This window comes from Lissotriton helveticus, chromosome 8 (genome assembly GCF_964261635.1).
Source record: "Lissotriton helveticus chromosome 8, aLisHel1.1, whole genome shotgun sequence".
Taxonomy (NCBI): Eukaryota; Metazoa; Chordata; class Amphibia; order Caudata; family Salamandridae; genus Lissotriton; species Lissotriton helveticus.
This window is the reverse complement of record NC_136069.1, coordinates 1,296,113,727-1,296,130,075: the sequence shown is the minus strand read 5'-3', so window position 1 is coordinate 1,296,130,075 and position 16,349 is coordinate 1,296,113,727. Positions and strand designations below refer to the sequence as shown.

Below are 16,349 nucleotides of genomic sequence, written 5' to 3'. Positions count from 1 at the left end.
CATGATTTATGCATTTCTTTTAAAGATTTTTTATATGTAGCTTTCGCTAGGTTATCATACTCCACTCTCCACAGCCTCTCAAGCTGCTTACATCTGCTTTTCATGTTCCTCAGTTTCTCCGAGAACCATGGGGAGGAGGGTGATTTTCTTAAAGATTTCAGAATTTTGGCTGGAGCAGTGGACTCCACCGCCTCCGCAATCCATTTATGAAGGGATGCGGCGTCAGCATTGGGGTCCCTGGAAAGAGCGGGTTGGCTGTCCATCAGAACAGGGTCTAAAAACTCAGCAGTGAGCTTTCTCCAATTTCTTTTTACAAAATAGCGAGAGATGTCTGGAGAAAGGCTTTTAGCCAGATTGAAGGAGAAGGGCACAAGGAAGTGGTCGGACCACACCAGCTGTCTCGGGGCTTTGCTTTTTAGAGATGGTATGTTGGAAAAGACAAGGTCCAAAGTCTGTACAGCTTTGTGAGTGGGAGCGTTAACAGCTAAGGGTAGATTGGCCCCTTCAAGAAAGGAAACTATCTGCCTAGCTTGTGTGCAAGAGGGGTCATCTACGTGCAGATTAAAATCCCCCGATACAGTGAAGTTGGAGAATAAGAGGGATTTCTGCGCAATGTAGTTGCAGAGTTCGACATGAATAGGGGTGGACAGTCAGGCGGTCTGTAAACTAGCAGGCCTGCAAAGGAGCTCGTGGGGTCATCTTAATGCAGAAATTAAGGCCTTCAATCATGCCCATATTTGTCAGTGATGAACATGTAACCTCCCAGGAATCTTTCGTAATAATCGCCACTCCACCTCCTCTTTTTTTCTCCCTGCCTATTCGCACAAAAGATTTTGAAGCCCGCAGGAATAGTGAGTGCCACAGCGGTAAGAGCTTCATCTTTCAGTCATGTCTCAGTCAGAAACATGATCTCAAACTCCATCACAGACAGAAGCAGCCAAAGATCCTATGTATGTTTAGGCAGGGATCTGCAATTAATTAAGCATGCCCTAATGTTGTCCGTAGGCTTGCTCAGCCCTCTAACTGCATCTATTGGGGCACTGTGGGCTCCATCCTCATCTGGTGCCCAGTGGCACTCTATGCAAGAGGTATGGGCTGTTCAAGAGCTGGAAAACACTTATGTGCTCTAGAGCATGGATTTACCTTTAGGGCTAGTAACTCACATCTGGACCACTGAATCACCTCTGTTTTATTAGCAAAACAGCAGAGTCGCTGGCACTGGGCGCAAACTGGCCACGGACGGGCGCAGGCGGGCTTGCCTTTGGCGCGCCATCGGCGTGCCCGCTGCGCGCCCGCTACACGGCCGGATGCACATATTGCTAAAGAGCTTCCCCCATCCGGAAGTGTTCGTGTTGGGGGGCGGAGCCCCGACCTCCACACAAACAGCACTCCGCTGCAGTGGAACGGGGACCGGCCCGTCAGGAAAGTGCAACGTGCAGGTAGGAACAAATGAGTACAAGTTTTAAAAGTGGTACAACCCACATCCAGTGTGGCGCTGGAGAACCTGAATTGTAAATACAATTGTAACCTGTGTTTCAAAAGAATACTGTGAAACCCAATGTTTATCAATGTGTGTTGGATTGGTTTAATAAAAGTTGGTCTAATGGTGACAGTGCATCAACAAATAAAGATGGTCATTTCTGAGAATTAATAAAGACTACGCAGTGAAGACCAGCCACTTGTATGGTGCCTTTTTTGTGGTGGTCAAAAGGGGGGCAAAGTCTGGTGGACCGAATCGCATGTTATATATGCCTACTATAGCTTTTACCGCATTTGCAGTGAATACACACATCCTTCAGTGTGACAGGCCAGAATCACTACCTCACAAATTTTCTGCAAGCAGCCGCATATAGGGCCTCGTCACAAGGTCCCATTATCTCCCTTGGTAACTCCGTCCCACAGAGTTATCCCATAGCATTCCGTTAGAATTTGGAGACCCAATTCCTTTTTTAAGTCCTAATTTCCCCTGGTATTTCCCCGAGAGTCTCCTCTAGGATTTATTGAGGCCACTGTGCCCTCGGGTATACATACAAGAACGATTTAACTGAAAAATCTCATTTTCCCATAGCAGTTTATTGATGAATTGAGAAATTTGATCAGAAGCACTGTTCCCTCAGGTCCATGAAGAGCCTCTTAAAATGGTTTCGGTACAACTCAGTGGTTTCTGTATAACAAGGTACATATGCATCATTTGAAAAGTAAGAAGCACAATTATTGATATATTTAATAGCACAGGTACATCTTTATAACACCTTGTTAAGGTACACTTATATTACAAATATTTAAAAATAGCGACAAATCACTACCAATATACAGGAATTCTACTGTTTGACACAACAATAAAAAAATGCAGCACAGCTATGTTTTACCACATGATAAATGACATTCATTTAAAAATAACAGGACCAATTCATAAGTGTAAACTTAGACCCGAAGTCTAACTTTAGATCTGAATTCTAAAGGCCCTTTTAGGATAAAGTCAAAAGACCCAATTCACAAAGGGCAAACTTACACTTTGGATTGAAGTTTACCTTTGTGAATTGGGCCCAAGAGTCTTACATTCTTGAACCATGACATATGCGAATGCTGAGGCAGACACGACCCCGCTGCGGAGGAAAAGGAAAGAAAAGCTGTTGAAAGGCTTCACTTCAGGGATACATTCTCCATCCACTCGTAAGATGCTCAGAAGTTTTCTTTGTTAAAAATAAAGTGCACTCCGCGTGGGTCAGCGGCGGAGTTGCCGATGCACTGCTCGCTAAGGGTCTCTGCGAGGGCCTCAGGTCCGCAGAGGAAAGTGCCCACCCTGGAGCTGTAAAGGAAGAGAAAGCGCATTTAAATTTTATGCAAACAAATTGCATTTTTGAACTACCATCTGATATCCTGTGGTCTCAGTAATTTTAAACTGGAATGAAAGACTGCACAGGTCATGTGTTGCCTCTGTAGAGGACCTTTAAGGTGTTTTATGCCCTTCAAAACACATACTGCACAGTGCACAGAAAAGCCTACATTCTATAGGTGAATGTATAATAATTATAAACACCTATGATAATTTCCACTCTTCTGCAGTGTAACTACATATGAAAACAAGAACTGCAGATCACGGTTTTTTTTCTGGCAGAAGTTTCGATAAAATATCAGGTCCCTTGTTCTCGAATCTCAGTGAAAATACTTCCTGTTTCTCCAACATTGCTCTTAAAAGCCTGGCCACACTACTTACTGTATTCTGACATTATTACATGTGCTTGTGGTAAGTGATTAACGCAGGAGTAAATCTGTCCACCATAAAAATAAAAAATGTTACCATGGCTGGAAAAAGAACGCCACTGAGAGAGCACAAGTCTGAAAATGTATAAGTGCACCATATTTACAAGCACGTAGTTAGTTGAAACATGCTTTTGCACACGAGTGTTTTATATTTAGAAGTGAAATACACAGAGTGTCTTATATTCAGTAGTGAAGTGTATAGAATGTTTAAGTAGAGTAACAATAATCATAACTGTGTGAGATTAATGTAGAAATGTTGGAATGAATATGAAAACCTCATGTTCTCATGTTAAAGGAATCATGTTAGAGTTGAATAGAACTCTGAAAATCCAGTATATTGTGTAGGCCCTAGGGCAATTCACAGCAAATCTAAACGTGCTGCTAAAATAATGTGAGATGGGGTTAACATGGTTCTTCCAAAAATTGTATTATCGAATTAAGTTTGAAATATATGTTTTATAGATGGGTTGTTTTAGAAACGTATGCTAGTTAAGAATGTTGTTTAAATCAAGTTAATGTTTTAGAGTGCAGGGACTCGCTTCATGTAAATCAAGGAGGCCTGTACTGATAATGTCATCTCCTTTGATGTGCCATGTGCTCGTTAGAGGAGAAGTCGAGAGGTGTCCAGCACAGAGCTTCGAGTGTGCTTTACGACCTATAGATATGGTGGAGTCTGGAATTTGAGGCCCACTGCAGGACGGACTGTATGCAGGTGCGAGGGTCCTAATCAGCTAGAATGAAAGGGGCTTTGTTCAGTGGCGCTTGGCGTAGGCCTGTAGGAGTTTCCAGGAATTTCAGGGGGTATCAGCGCACTGGAGAAGAAGCCCGGGAACCAAGGTCAACTATAACGAGGGTCTTGAAGAGTACCATCATGGAGTTTACCGCGCAAAGATGTACCACGTGAGGGGCGTCCCAAGGGGCGTTTCTATTGGAAATGTGATTTGGTATTAGGGAAAGCGACCCGGGAGGAAGATAGAGCAGATGATTTTGGGAGCCTAAGGAAGCGGAGGGGTAGGCAGATAGGCTGATCAGGAGAGACCCATTATCAGAGAAGAGACAAAGAGAAGTGCGTGATCTTCTTAGGAAGTCACCACGGCTGACACCTAGAGGGGTAAAGATCTTGTTGAGTAGGGATGTCACTTAGTATAGTGTAGGGACAGACTAACCTGAATTTTCTTTTCTGTAATGACTTTGAGGTTGCAACTTGTATCCATTTTGGCAACGCTCATGTTATTTGAAATTGTACTCATTATTCTGTTTTTCAGACTCAGACTATTCAAAAAGTTCATGTTCATAGTGATACCAATTTATCTTCTGAATCTCATTTTGAGAAGTTTGTATCTTCAGTTATCTTTGACTTTATATTAAATCTTTGAAACTTAAATTTGGTCAGTGGTCATTTAGAGTGGTGTAAGTTCTTAAATTGATTGACTTATTGTTAGATTACCTTTTACTCAATGACAGGTACCAACGATTCAGTCGACTTGATTTGGGATCTGGTAAGGTAACTAGTAACCAGTAATCCCGCGTTAGCAGTTGGTAGCAGAGTGAGGATGGTTATCTTCTTGAGGAAGGTAATCTAGAGAGGTTAGTTTACCCCAAGGCCCCTAGACGTCGAGAGACGAGCAGCGGAAGAATCGTGTGCCGAAAGGTGCAGACGGTGCGAGAAAAGCAGCAGTATCGGAGGAGAGTGAGTATAAAAAGGGTCATGCGTGAACAGATTGCGGTGTTTTGTGTTGTATTTGTATTGTAATGTCTTGCGGAGTTGAATGCCTGTAGTGTGAATGAGAGAAGGTTGTGAGCGCGCGCAACCTGGTGAACCGGTTACCTGGTAAACGGGTGAACTGGCAAATCTTAAGTTCAGGCCAGAGCTTAAGTGGTTTTGGGTGTATCGAACATCCAGGGTAGTTGTCGACCATAGTACGGAGGTCACGAGGTACCATTGACCGCCGTGGATCCAAGATAGGGGGAGTGTAAGAGTGAGTGTATGAGTAACGGACGCTGGTCGAAAGTTACTGCGTGTGAGTAACCTATCGGAGAAGGCGATTGTCTGGAAGTAAACGGAAAGACATTTCGCCAAGTTAAGGCGACAACTACAGAAAGACTGTGGGCGTACAGTCAAGAAAGGTGATCGCTTGGACGGAAGTAATCATTTTTCAGAGTATGAATGGGACGCGTGCATGACCGAGGAGACGAGCTGAGAAAGGAGGGGAACTGCTGCGAAGGGGGACGGGTGACGTCGGCTAGAGCCGCGCTGTGATTGAGCGGTTGGTGTGACGTTAGCTAGAGCCGCGCTCTGGTTGGGCGGTTAGAGTGACGTAGGAGGAAAGTCGCGTACGGATAGGCCAGTTAGTGAGAACGGGGCTGAGATCGGTGGAATATCATCAGGAAGTAAACGAACGCGGAGAAAGAGCGAAATCATGAAGTGTTTTAAGTGTTTGAAAGGGATTTTTAAAAGAAAAAGAAGTGAACATTATTACGGGGAAGAAGCACCGCCGGAGGGTACACCAGCTCATTATATGGCAACGAATGTGGGGCTGCATACGATATTATGGATTGGGGCTTGGAATAAGCTTACGGAAGGGAATGAGGAAATGCAGTTCCCAAAGTACGGAACGTTTAAGCTAGAGGTGTTGCATCGGCTAAAAGCAACCATGTCCTCACTGAAACCCTCGCCCAGACCAACACAGTTTGAGGCCCTTAACGCATGGATTAGGCCTGCACACGACAGAAATCTGAACAGGCGTCAACAAAGACTGACGCGATCGGTAAGAGCAGTGCGAGATTCTAAATGGGATGAGGAAGCAAAGCGGTGGAGGGTACAGGTTATTGAGGTGGAAAAAATGTATCCGATGAGGGAGGTGGCAGGAGGAGGAAGCCTCATGGAGGAAGACGAGGAAAGCGAGTCAGAGGACAATCTGATAAACAGATTGTTAATGGACAGACCACCTACGAGAGTGGGGGTGATAGAAGATAGGGGGCTCGCAAGGGAAGATGGGAATGCCATAGAGGGGTATACACCACTCCCTATATCGGACTGGACACCTACCAAAGGTGGGGAGACACCTCAACCTAGCACAGTACAGAGTGTAGTGGGAAGGTTTGTGGTGCAGAAAACGCCAGCCACCGAAAGGGTTGAGTCCTTTGGATTGCCAGATGCTCTTCAAGTGCCTGTTACCATAGGACCTATAGTATCGATCTATAACCCAGAGAGAGATGGAGAGGAAGAACAGAGGCAATTGGATAGAGAAAGGATCGAGATGGAAAGGAGGAATAACGTGACAAATGCATGGAAGCAATTGCCAGGTTCGGTAACGTGGAACACCCCATTAGATACATCTGTAGGTCCCAACACAGGACAGGGAGGTCAGAGAGGACCGATGGACCTAAGGGGACCGCGGCCAAAGTCCTATACAGAATTAAGAGCTGATTTGGGGGAATGGGATGGGTCCGCAGTAACCCCGAGTAATAGGTCAAGAACAGAACCAGAATGGGAAAGCAGAGGTAACGGGACTGTATCTCATTGTGGGGCCAGCGAAAGTAGTCAGGGGCGGGAAGGCCAAAGTCAGGAGAATAGAGGAGTTACACGTCCTACGGAGGAGAGGGAACAGCAGGAGCAAAATAGTAGGAGTGTAGAGTGTGAGGAGATGTCCCGTCTCTGGGAGAAAGGAGGAGACCAAATGGTACAGGCTTTTCAGAATAGGTTTAGGTGCCTTCATCATGTACTCGGAGAAGACGTTCAACATTGGAGAAAGGAGAATAGTGATAGGTCCCGCCACGCCTCGAATAATCAGGAATCACAGGGAAGTAGTGAAGAAAGAGGGAGTAATGGAACATCTTACCCTGCATCCCGTGAAACTAGCCAGGATGGGGAGAGAGGGGCTATGAGGCGTGAAGGAGTGTTTCACCACCCACCTCGAGAAGATGGAAAGGCATGGGACCTAGAGAGATGGGAACAGGGGAGGACTCCCTATAACTCACCAGTACCTAAACGTAGATCTCGGAGCTGGGATGGGAGAGATGCGGATGGAGGAACTAAATTTAGTGTCTTGAAAACTGATATTAAGGCAAAGAGACTCGATGTTACTAGTTTAAAATCAGATGTTGATGAGATAATAGATGGAACATTGCCTTTGGAAAGGATAGAATTGTATGAACAGGATGAGTTATTGTTCATGGCAAAGGATATTACTAGGAAAGCTAGAGCGTTTCATGAGAAACTGACTGATTTGGCAGACAGGTATGCCGTGGATTTATCTAGGACAAGGGCATTACAGAGTAACCACAGATTACAGTACGCAGACCAGGATCTAGATGAGAAGAGAACTACTGGATTAAAAACACACATAAGAGAGCTGGTATCAGGGATAAGAGTGTGGAGAGAATTGGACAAATGGGAAGAAAGGTGGTCGAAAAAGGGCACAGTTAGACGAAGTGCAAATGTGATGACCCCCGAGGGAAGGGTAATGCACATGGAGGCATTCCCTTTGCGAGAAATATCAAACGGAAATTATGTACATGTGCCCTGGAGTAGAGGAGATTTAGCTGCATTTACCAACTCATTTCCGAAGTTAAGGGACAATCCAGTTGAGTGGTATAAGCAGGTAGAAAGGTTTGTCAAGATCTCGAAAGTATTGTGGATTGATTTGAACACGTTGTTTGACATCGTGGTCCCATCTGATTTGTGGACCCCGTGCAAGACTAGTGTTGAATGGCCAAATACTGAACCAGTGAGGGATGCTCGGACTAATGGACCGTCCGAGATTGTCATGCGAAAGTATGAAAGGGTAATAGCTTGGTTGAAAGATAAGGTACCACCACAGGATATAGATTGGGTGAAAATAGACAGAACGAGGCAGGAACCCAAGGAGACAGTTCACGAGTTTTATGAAAGATTATTGAAAACATTCAAGCAATACAGTGGACTAGATGTAATGGATCCCAAAGATATAGGGCAGTTTGTGTCAAAGTTCGTCTTGGGGCTGAGACCTGATATTTGTTTGATGATACAGCAACATTTAATCTGTTGGCAGAACAAACCATTAGATGAGATTTTACGTTATGCAAGACACTGTAGTGACGAGATAGATTCTAAAGCCAAGAATCTAAAAGAGAAATTGATGGTGGTGCAAATGCAGTCCGCTGGGAAAGGTGGCCAGCAGAAGCAGGGGATGGGACGAAAACCAAACGGTCAGAATAAGGACAATGAAGAAGGGCAGAGACCTAGGATAGACTTTGCCACTTTAAAGAAAACGACAAAGTGCCACCAGTGTCACCAGGTGGGACATTGGCGACGCGAGTGTCCCTTTAACCCTGAAAATGGAGAGCTAGAAGTAGAAGAGCAGGTTCAAGAAGTCCCAACTCCAAAGGTGACAATTCCAGGTAGCAAGGTGGCCAAAGGGGGGACTTCGGCTCCACGGGCCCAGTTCCCACAGCCACCGAAGGTAGCGACAGGGGGAAAGGTCTTCAAACAAATGCCTCTATTCATCGAGGAAGAAAAGTGTTATTACATTGATCCATTGACAGGACAACGTGTGAGCAGTGAAGAGGACTGTACCCTCGGGGCAGTCCTAGAGGTGGATCAGAGAGGGCCATTTGTTGAGGCAGAGGTGGCAGGGTGTCCCACAACGTTCTTGGTGGATACTGGGGCTACCCGATCAACTCTGAGATCGGCGGTGGTTCCAGACTTGCCGATGTCAGGGGAAACAATTCAGGTGGTAGGAGTCGCAAACAAAAGGCTGACTAGTCCCTTGACAGAACCAGTGTCTGTGAAGATAGGAAACCATATGAACGAGCATCAGTTTGTGGTTTGTGACTCGAGTCCGGTATGTCTGTTAGGAAGGGATTTGTTGTGCAAATTGAACTGCACCATATACTGCACCCCGCAAGGAGTGGAGGTACAGACTACTGACGATGATGCTACCTTTAAGGTGGCCAATTCAAAATCCTGTGTAGAACTATATCCTACTCTGACAGTAGAAGATCTGCCCCAAGACTTACGAGATGCAGTGGCGTCAGAGGTATGGGATTTCACAGGAGAAGAAATAGGATTGATTAAAGGGGTAGAACCGGTAAAAATACTAGTAAAACCAAATGCCGAGTTTCCAAGAACGCCTCAATACAAATTGTCCCAGGAAACGATTGCGGGGATAAAACCTGTGATCGAGTCAATGATACAACAGGGAATACTGAAAGAAATCGTGGGTAGTCCTTGTAACTCCCCGATTATGGGTTTGCAGAAACCTAGCGGGAAATTCAGGATAGTGCAGGATTTACGAAAGATTAACAACATAGTCGTTTCATGTTGTCCCGTGGTACCGAATCCTTCAGTGATACTGTTTCAAATACCATGTCAAGCAGAATGGTTCACAGTGATAGATCTTTGCCAGGCTTTCTTTTCCATCCCATTGGATGAAGAGAGCAGATATCTTTTTGCTTTTAAAATGGAAGATCGCGTTTTAACATGGTGTCGAATCCCACAAGGATTCACAGACAGTCCACCCATCTTCAACCAGTTGTTGAAGAAGAATCTCGAAAATCTAGTACTGCCGCAGAATTCGGTTCTGGTCCAGTACATAGATGACCTACTTGTGGCGTCAGAGACAGAGGAAGCCTGTAAAATAGACTCAATTGCCTTACTGAACCATTTAGCCGAAAATGGACATAAGGTATCTCCGAGCAAGTTGCAGTATTGTCTGACAGAAGTACAGTATTTAGGGCACTGGTTAGAAAAAGGGAAACGTAAGGTGTCCCCAGAGAGGATTGAGGCGATAATGAAGATGAATGCGCCTACAACACAGAGAGAAGTTAGAATATTCCTAGGAATGGTGGGTTACTGCCGACAGTGGATAGTTAACTTCTCACTGAAAGCAAAGCCCTTACAGAAACTGACGCACAAGGAGGTGAGTGATCCGGTACCATGGGACGAAGAATGCTTGGTGGCGTTCTTGCAGCTGAGGGACGATTTATGTCGTGCTCCGGCTCTGGGAATGCCCGATTACGAGAAATCATTTTCACTCTATTGCTGTGAGAGAGAGGGATGTGCTTTATCAGTCTTGGCACAGACCCACGGAAATGCCCGTAGACCAGTTGCATATTTTTCGGCTACATTAGATCCAGTAGCCGCAGCGTTGCCCGGATGTCTCAAATCCGTTGCTGCAACGGGTGTCAGCATTGAAAGGAGCGAGAGTATTGTGATGGGACATCCAGTGGTGGTGTATGTACCACATTCAGTTGAATTGCTCATGACCAGGACGAAGACTCAGCATCTGACCAATAGTAGGCTCACGCGCTACGAGCAAGTTATTCTTGCCGCGGAGAACGTGACCCTCAGGAGATGCTCTGTCTTGAATCCTGCTACTTTAATGCCATTACCTACTGTAATAGAAGGCGAAGGATGTGAAGACCACGATTGCCTTGATGTGACTGAACTATGCACGAAACCCAGACCAGATATTGTGGATGAGCCGTTGTCTGACCCCGATGAAATTTATTTTGTTGATGGCTCATGTTTAAGAGACGATACTGGTCGGTTGAGAGCAGCTTATGCTGTTTGTACCATTACTGGAGTTGTGGAAGCCGCCTGCCTGGAAGGAGTACATTCCGCACAGGTAGCAGAAATCATTGCCCTAACTCGTGCCTGCATAGCAGGAAACGGAAAGAGAGTCACCATATACACTGACAGCCAATATGGTTTCGGTGTGGTTCATGATTTCGGGCAGTTGTGGTCTCAGAGAGGTTACATGACCTCCTCTGGTTCGCCCATTCGAAATGGAGAATTTGTGCGACTGTTGTTAGAAGCATTACAAGGTCCAGATGACATTGCAATCGTAAAGTGTGTAGCTCATACTAAGAATACAGATTTTGTGTCACAAGGCAACAGATACGCTGATGAAGTCGCACGTTATTGTGCAGAGCAAAATTATTCTTTCTCAAAAGTGGAAATAGATGGTGCTGAAGAAAAGACAGAATTAAGTATGATGTTAGAAACTGTAGACACTTGGGAGGATTTAAGAATGATGCAGGAGAACGCACCTGAAACAGAGAAAAAGGCATGGGAAATAGCAGGTTGCGTGCGAAGCGAAATGGATTTTTGGGTTTCAGCAGATGGGAGGGCTGTGTTACCTGAAGAATTAGCTAATCCCATGGCGAGAGAAATACATGGTCCAGTACATCTAGGAAGGGATGCTATGATGAGAGTGTTTAGGCAAACTTGGTATTGCCCTAAATTTAGAATAGCAGCAGAATCAGTATGTAAGCGATGTGTTACCTGCCAACAACTGAACGTAGGCAAACGAACACCAGTCACACTGAGTCACATTGGGAGGTCGGGGGGGCCTTTCAATAGAATGCAACTAGATTTCATCGAAATGCCAAGAGTTAATCGCCTTCGGTATGTGTTGGTGATAGTATGCGTATTTTCCAGATGGGTTGAAGCGTACCCTACACGTAGGTGCGATACACTCACAGTGGCAAAATTGTTGCTCAGGGAGTTGATACCGCGCTTCGGGGTGCCTGCCTCTCTGGAATCGGACAGAGGAAAACATTTTAACAGCGAAATAGTGAAGATGTTGTGCTCCACACTGAATATCGATCAAAAACTGCATTGTAGCTATCGACCAGAAGCTTCAGGAATTGTGGAACAAGTGAACGGCACTTTGAAGAATAGATTGGCTAAAGTAGTGGCATCCACATCTTTGAGTTGGCCAGATGCTCTTCCTTTAGTGCTCATGAGCATGCGCAGCACCCCTGACAGGAGGACAGGTCTCTCTCCACACGAAATTCTGATGGGGAGGGCCATGAGACTTCCCACAGTTCCAACTGCTGCCCTATTGAATATTACAGATGATCTGATCTTAGATTATTGTAAAGGATTGTCTGACGCCATCCATTCTGTGTCCCTTCAGGTGCATGCGGCTGAAGTTCCAGCATCGAGGAACCTGTGTCATGACCTGAACCCAGGGGACTGGGTGTTGGTTAAAAAGCACGTCCGGAAGAACTGCCTAGATGTTCGCTGGCGTGGGCCCTTTCAGGTAATCCTGATCACGAACACCGCGGTGAAGTGCGGGGGGCTACCAAATTGGATCCATGCATCCCATACTCGAAGAGTTCCAGCACCTCTAGAAGAAACAGCTCCTATCCCAGACGAAAGCCCGGAAGTGGAAGAAGAGTCGCAAGAAGGGATTGAAGCAGCTGAGGGGGTGTCGGAAGAAGTTGGGAACGCATCGGATTCAGAAGAAGAACGAAGGCAGGACGGCAGTGAGACTGAAGACGCAACTGAAGGAGAGAGCAGCAGTGAATACGAAACAGACACAGATCAGTACCAGAGTGATCAAGAACCGAGTGTGAGGACGAGATATAGGAGAACAAGGTGTGAGGCTGCCACTTGGCCGGGAAGAGACAGGAGGCTAAGTTTGAGGTCGGCCCAGGAAGAAACACTTGTTCCTATATCCGAAGACTCGGATCAGTAAGAAGATACCCAGGAGGGAACCGAGGAGGGCCCTAGAAGATCAAGGAGGGTGCGAGTGCCTAGTAGAAGATACTCTACTCCTGATTGGACCTACCTCGTTGCAGATGTCGGTGGGGCACAGAACCGGGAGGGTCAGGGAAGTGAACCTGATCAGAACTGACCCAATCATCACTGTACAAATACTGTTCCTGCTACCGGGGGCGGAGACTGAAAGGTTGCTGACACTCAACATCGTCTATCCTCCTCTCCTAAGCGGAATAAGAAAATTGATTTTAGAAACAGTTGAATTTCCAGTTTGCTGTTCACGATATCCAGTGTTGGAGGGAACGCTCCTGCGGTTAGAAATGCTTGAGCGAGTAGTGGAAGTTCTTGGAATGCTCATTGTTTTGGACTAACACTTTGTTGCAAAAAGATTTTTGAAAGGACTTTGAAAAATTACTGCAAGATAACCTAGCGCCGAGTGGAAGAAGAAAAATGGTAGGGGTTTCCTTTTAGCGGATGGAGAAGGGCTAGGGTTGTCTGTTTTCTACAGGACTTTAAACTGTTTCGCGGAGTAAATTGTCGGCTTCCAAGTGTTCCAAAGAGAGACATTATGTAAAAGAAAGACTTTGTTCAGAGAGAAGAAGAAGTGAATGCTGGAAGAACGTCAAGAGCTACACTGTTTTGAGAACATGGAGGCTGGCAACCCGAACCGCAGGGCAAAATGTATAGTTGGCACATTGTTGGGAGTGGTGATTTCCCTGATAATTTTAGTGGTTACTGTCTCATACATAGTGGGACACGAGAGAGATGCAACTACAGTCAAGGAGGTCAAGGGAGTGTCAACACCGAGAACCACTATTGTTAATGATAAGGGAAACATCAATGATAAAGACAAAGCGTTGTTAGATGCAGAAATAAAAAGGTTACACACAGATGAGTCACAGGGAAATTTCAGGTCAAATGCTTATGCTAAATTGCTTTATGAGTACATTGATGTCATGGAGGCGAAGAATTGCTACGTTTGTATGCAATTACCAGCTTCGGTAGAGGAGGGTATCAGATACCATCATCTTCCATTGACATATGGAATCACATGCAGTTTGTTGTTGAGCATATTTTAAGGACGAGAAGGATTTGAGTATTATTTCTCGAATTTCGACTCGACATTGCCAGAGGTCCCAAATTACAAGCATTTGAACAAGTGGGACTATTACAAAAGCGAAGACAGATTACACAAATGGTTTATTCCATGGAAAACGTTAGATACTTCACATGCTCGAAGAAACAATCTGACTTGTCAAGTGTCAGAAATTGAGAAAAAGTTTATAGGGCAGGTAGATACTAGATACAGGAGGCAGAAGATTCTGAAGGCCTCAGGACAATGGGAAACAGATTGGACCAAGGAGGAAAGGATACATCAGAGAAAGGGTAGCTTTGGTCCAATTGCTTTAGACAAGGAGAAATGGGGGAAACTGTGCATTCACAGGAGTTACTCCTATTATGAGAATTTGTATGTAGGTCAAGTCAATTGTGAACATGCCTTTCAACTGGAGTATTACTCTAAGGATTTTCTGAAAGAGATGCAAGCAATTCCAAATGTATATTTTGTATGTGGAAGAAATGCCTATGTGAAGCTACCAGATAATTGGTGCGGATCATGCTATCTGGCTATTGTCTTCCCTAAAATATATCATGTTGAGAATTTAGAAACGACGAAGAAAGAAATACCAATTAGAGGGAAGAGAGGGCTGGGAGCAGCAGAAGTAATTGGGGATGTATTCGGTGCTGCATTCCCTATCCTAGGAGTGATATTGAATGACATTAAGATTAGGAGGTTAGCTACAGTCGTAGATAGGCTATCTGCCAGTACTGCTAGATCATTGATGCTGGTGGAAGGTGAGATGCAATCGATTAGGGCAATGGTTCTTCAGAACCGACTTGCTTTAGATGTTCTGTTAGCTAAAGAGGGAGGAGTCTGTAAGGCTTTGAAGGTCCAGGAATGTTGCACTTACATTCCAGACAATTCAAAACCTCTAGAGAAGTATATACGAAACATCACTGCCATACACTACGAAATTGAGGATCTGGCAAAGATAAACGTGTGGGAAAAAGTAGGTCATGGAATGGGTAAAGTTGGAGGTTGGTTTGCCAACTTAGGAAAGGGTATCGTTTGGTACATACTGAAACCCATCATCATGATTGTGATTTGCGTAATCACTTTGTGGGGATTGGTGCGTTTGTATCAGTGGTATAGAGCAAATAGGTTGCAGAGATCCATGAGGAAACAGGAGGAAAAGTTGACAGCGATGCAGGACACTCAATACAGGAGTCTAAAGGCATTAGAGACAATTAAAAGAGGTGGCACTGCCACGACTTCACTTTGAAGGGTTCTACATTTTGTGATGGTGTCTTGATGGTGATGACCCCTGAAGGTCATCAAAGGGGGGATTGAGAGAGCACAAGTCTGAAAATGTATAAGTGCACCATATTTACAAGCACGTAGTTAGTTTAAACATGCTTTTGCACACGAGTGTTTTATATTTAGAAGTGAAATACACAGAGTGTCTTATATTCAGTAGTGAAGTGTATAGAATGTTTAAGTAGAGTAACAATAATCATAACTGTGTGAGATTAATGTAGAAATGTTGGAATGAATATGAAAACCTCATGTTCTCATGTTAAAGGAATCATGTTAGAGTTGAATAGAACTCTGAAGATCCAGTATATTGTGTAGGCCCTAGGGCAATTCACAGCAAATCTAAACGTGCTGCTAAAATAATGTGAGATGGGGTTAACATGGTTCTTCCAAAAATTGTATTATCGAATTAAGTTTGAAATATATGTTTTATAGATGGGTTGTTTTAGAAACGTATGCTAGTTAAGAATGTTGTTTAAATCAAGTTAATGTTTTAGAGTGCAGGGACTCGCTTCATGTAAATCAAGGAGGCCTGTACTGATAATGTCATCTCCTTTGATGTGCCATGTGCTCGTTAGAGGAGAAGTCGAGAGGTGTCCAGCACAGAGCTTCGAGTGTGCTTTACGACCTATAGATATGGTGGAGTCTGGAATTTGAGGCCCACTGCAGGACGGACTGTATGCAGGTGCGAGGGTCCTAATCAGCTAGAATGAAAGGGGCTTTGTTCAGTGGCGCTTGGCGTAGGCCTGTAGGAGTTTCCAGGAATTTCAGGGGGTATCAGCGCACTGGAGAAGAAGCCCGGGAACCAAGGTCAACTATAACGAGGGTCTTGAAGAGTACCATCATGGAGTTTACCGCGCAAAGATGTACCACGTGAGGGGCGTCCCAAGGGGCGTTTCTATTGGAAATGTGATTTGGTATTAGGGAAAGCGACCCGGGAGGAAGATAGAGCAGATGATTTTGGGAGCCTAAGGAAGCGGAGGGGTAGGCAGATAGGCTGATCAGGAGAGACCCATTATCAGAGAAGAGACAAAGAGAAGTGCGTGATCTTCTTAGGAAGTCACCACGGCTGACACCTAGAGGGGTAAAGATCTTGTTGAGTAGGGATGTCACTTAGTATAGTGTAGGGACAGACTAACCTGAATTTTCTTTTCTGTAATGACTTTGAGGTTGCAACTTGTATCCATTTTGGCAACGCTCATGTTATTTGAAATTGTA

The 16,349-nt window shown here is 44.9% G+C and overlaps 1 protein-coding gene across 1 annotated transcript in view; it reads right to left on the bottom strand.

Annotated features, from left to right (window-relative positions):
• Nucleotides 1-2,054: 2,054 nt before the first annotated feature.
• Nucleotides 2,055-16,349, bottom strand: part of CYBB (cytochrome b-245 beta chain) — a 113,961-nt gene continuing 99,666 nt past the window's right edge. The window contains exon 13 of the mRNA XM_078658259.1: nucleotides 2,055-2,809. Coding sequence (XP_078514385.1) covers nucleotides 2,683-2,809 — 127 coding nt within the window. The 3' untranslated portion in view covers nucleotides 2,055-2,682. The remainder of the gene's footprint in view (nucleotides 2,810-16,349) is intronic.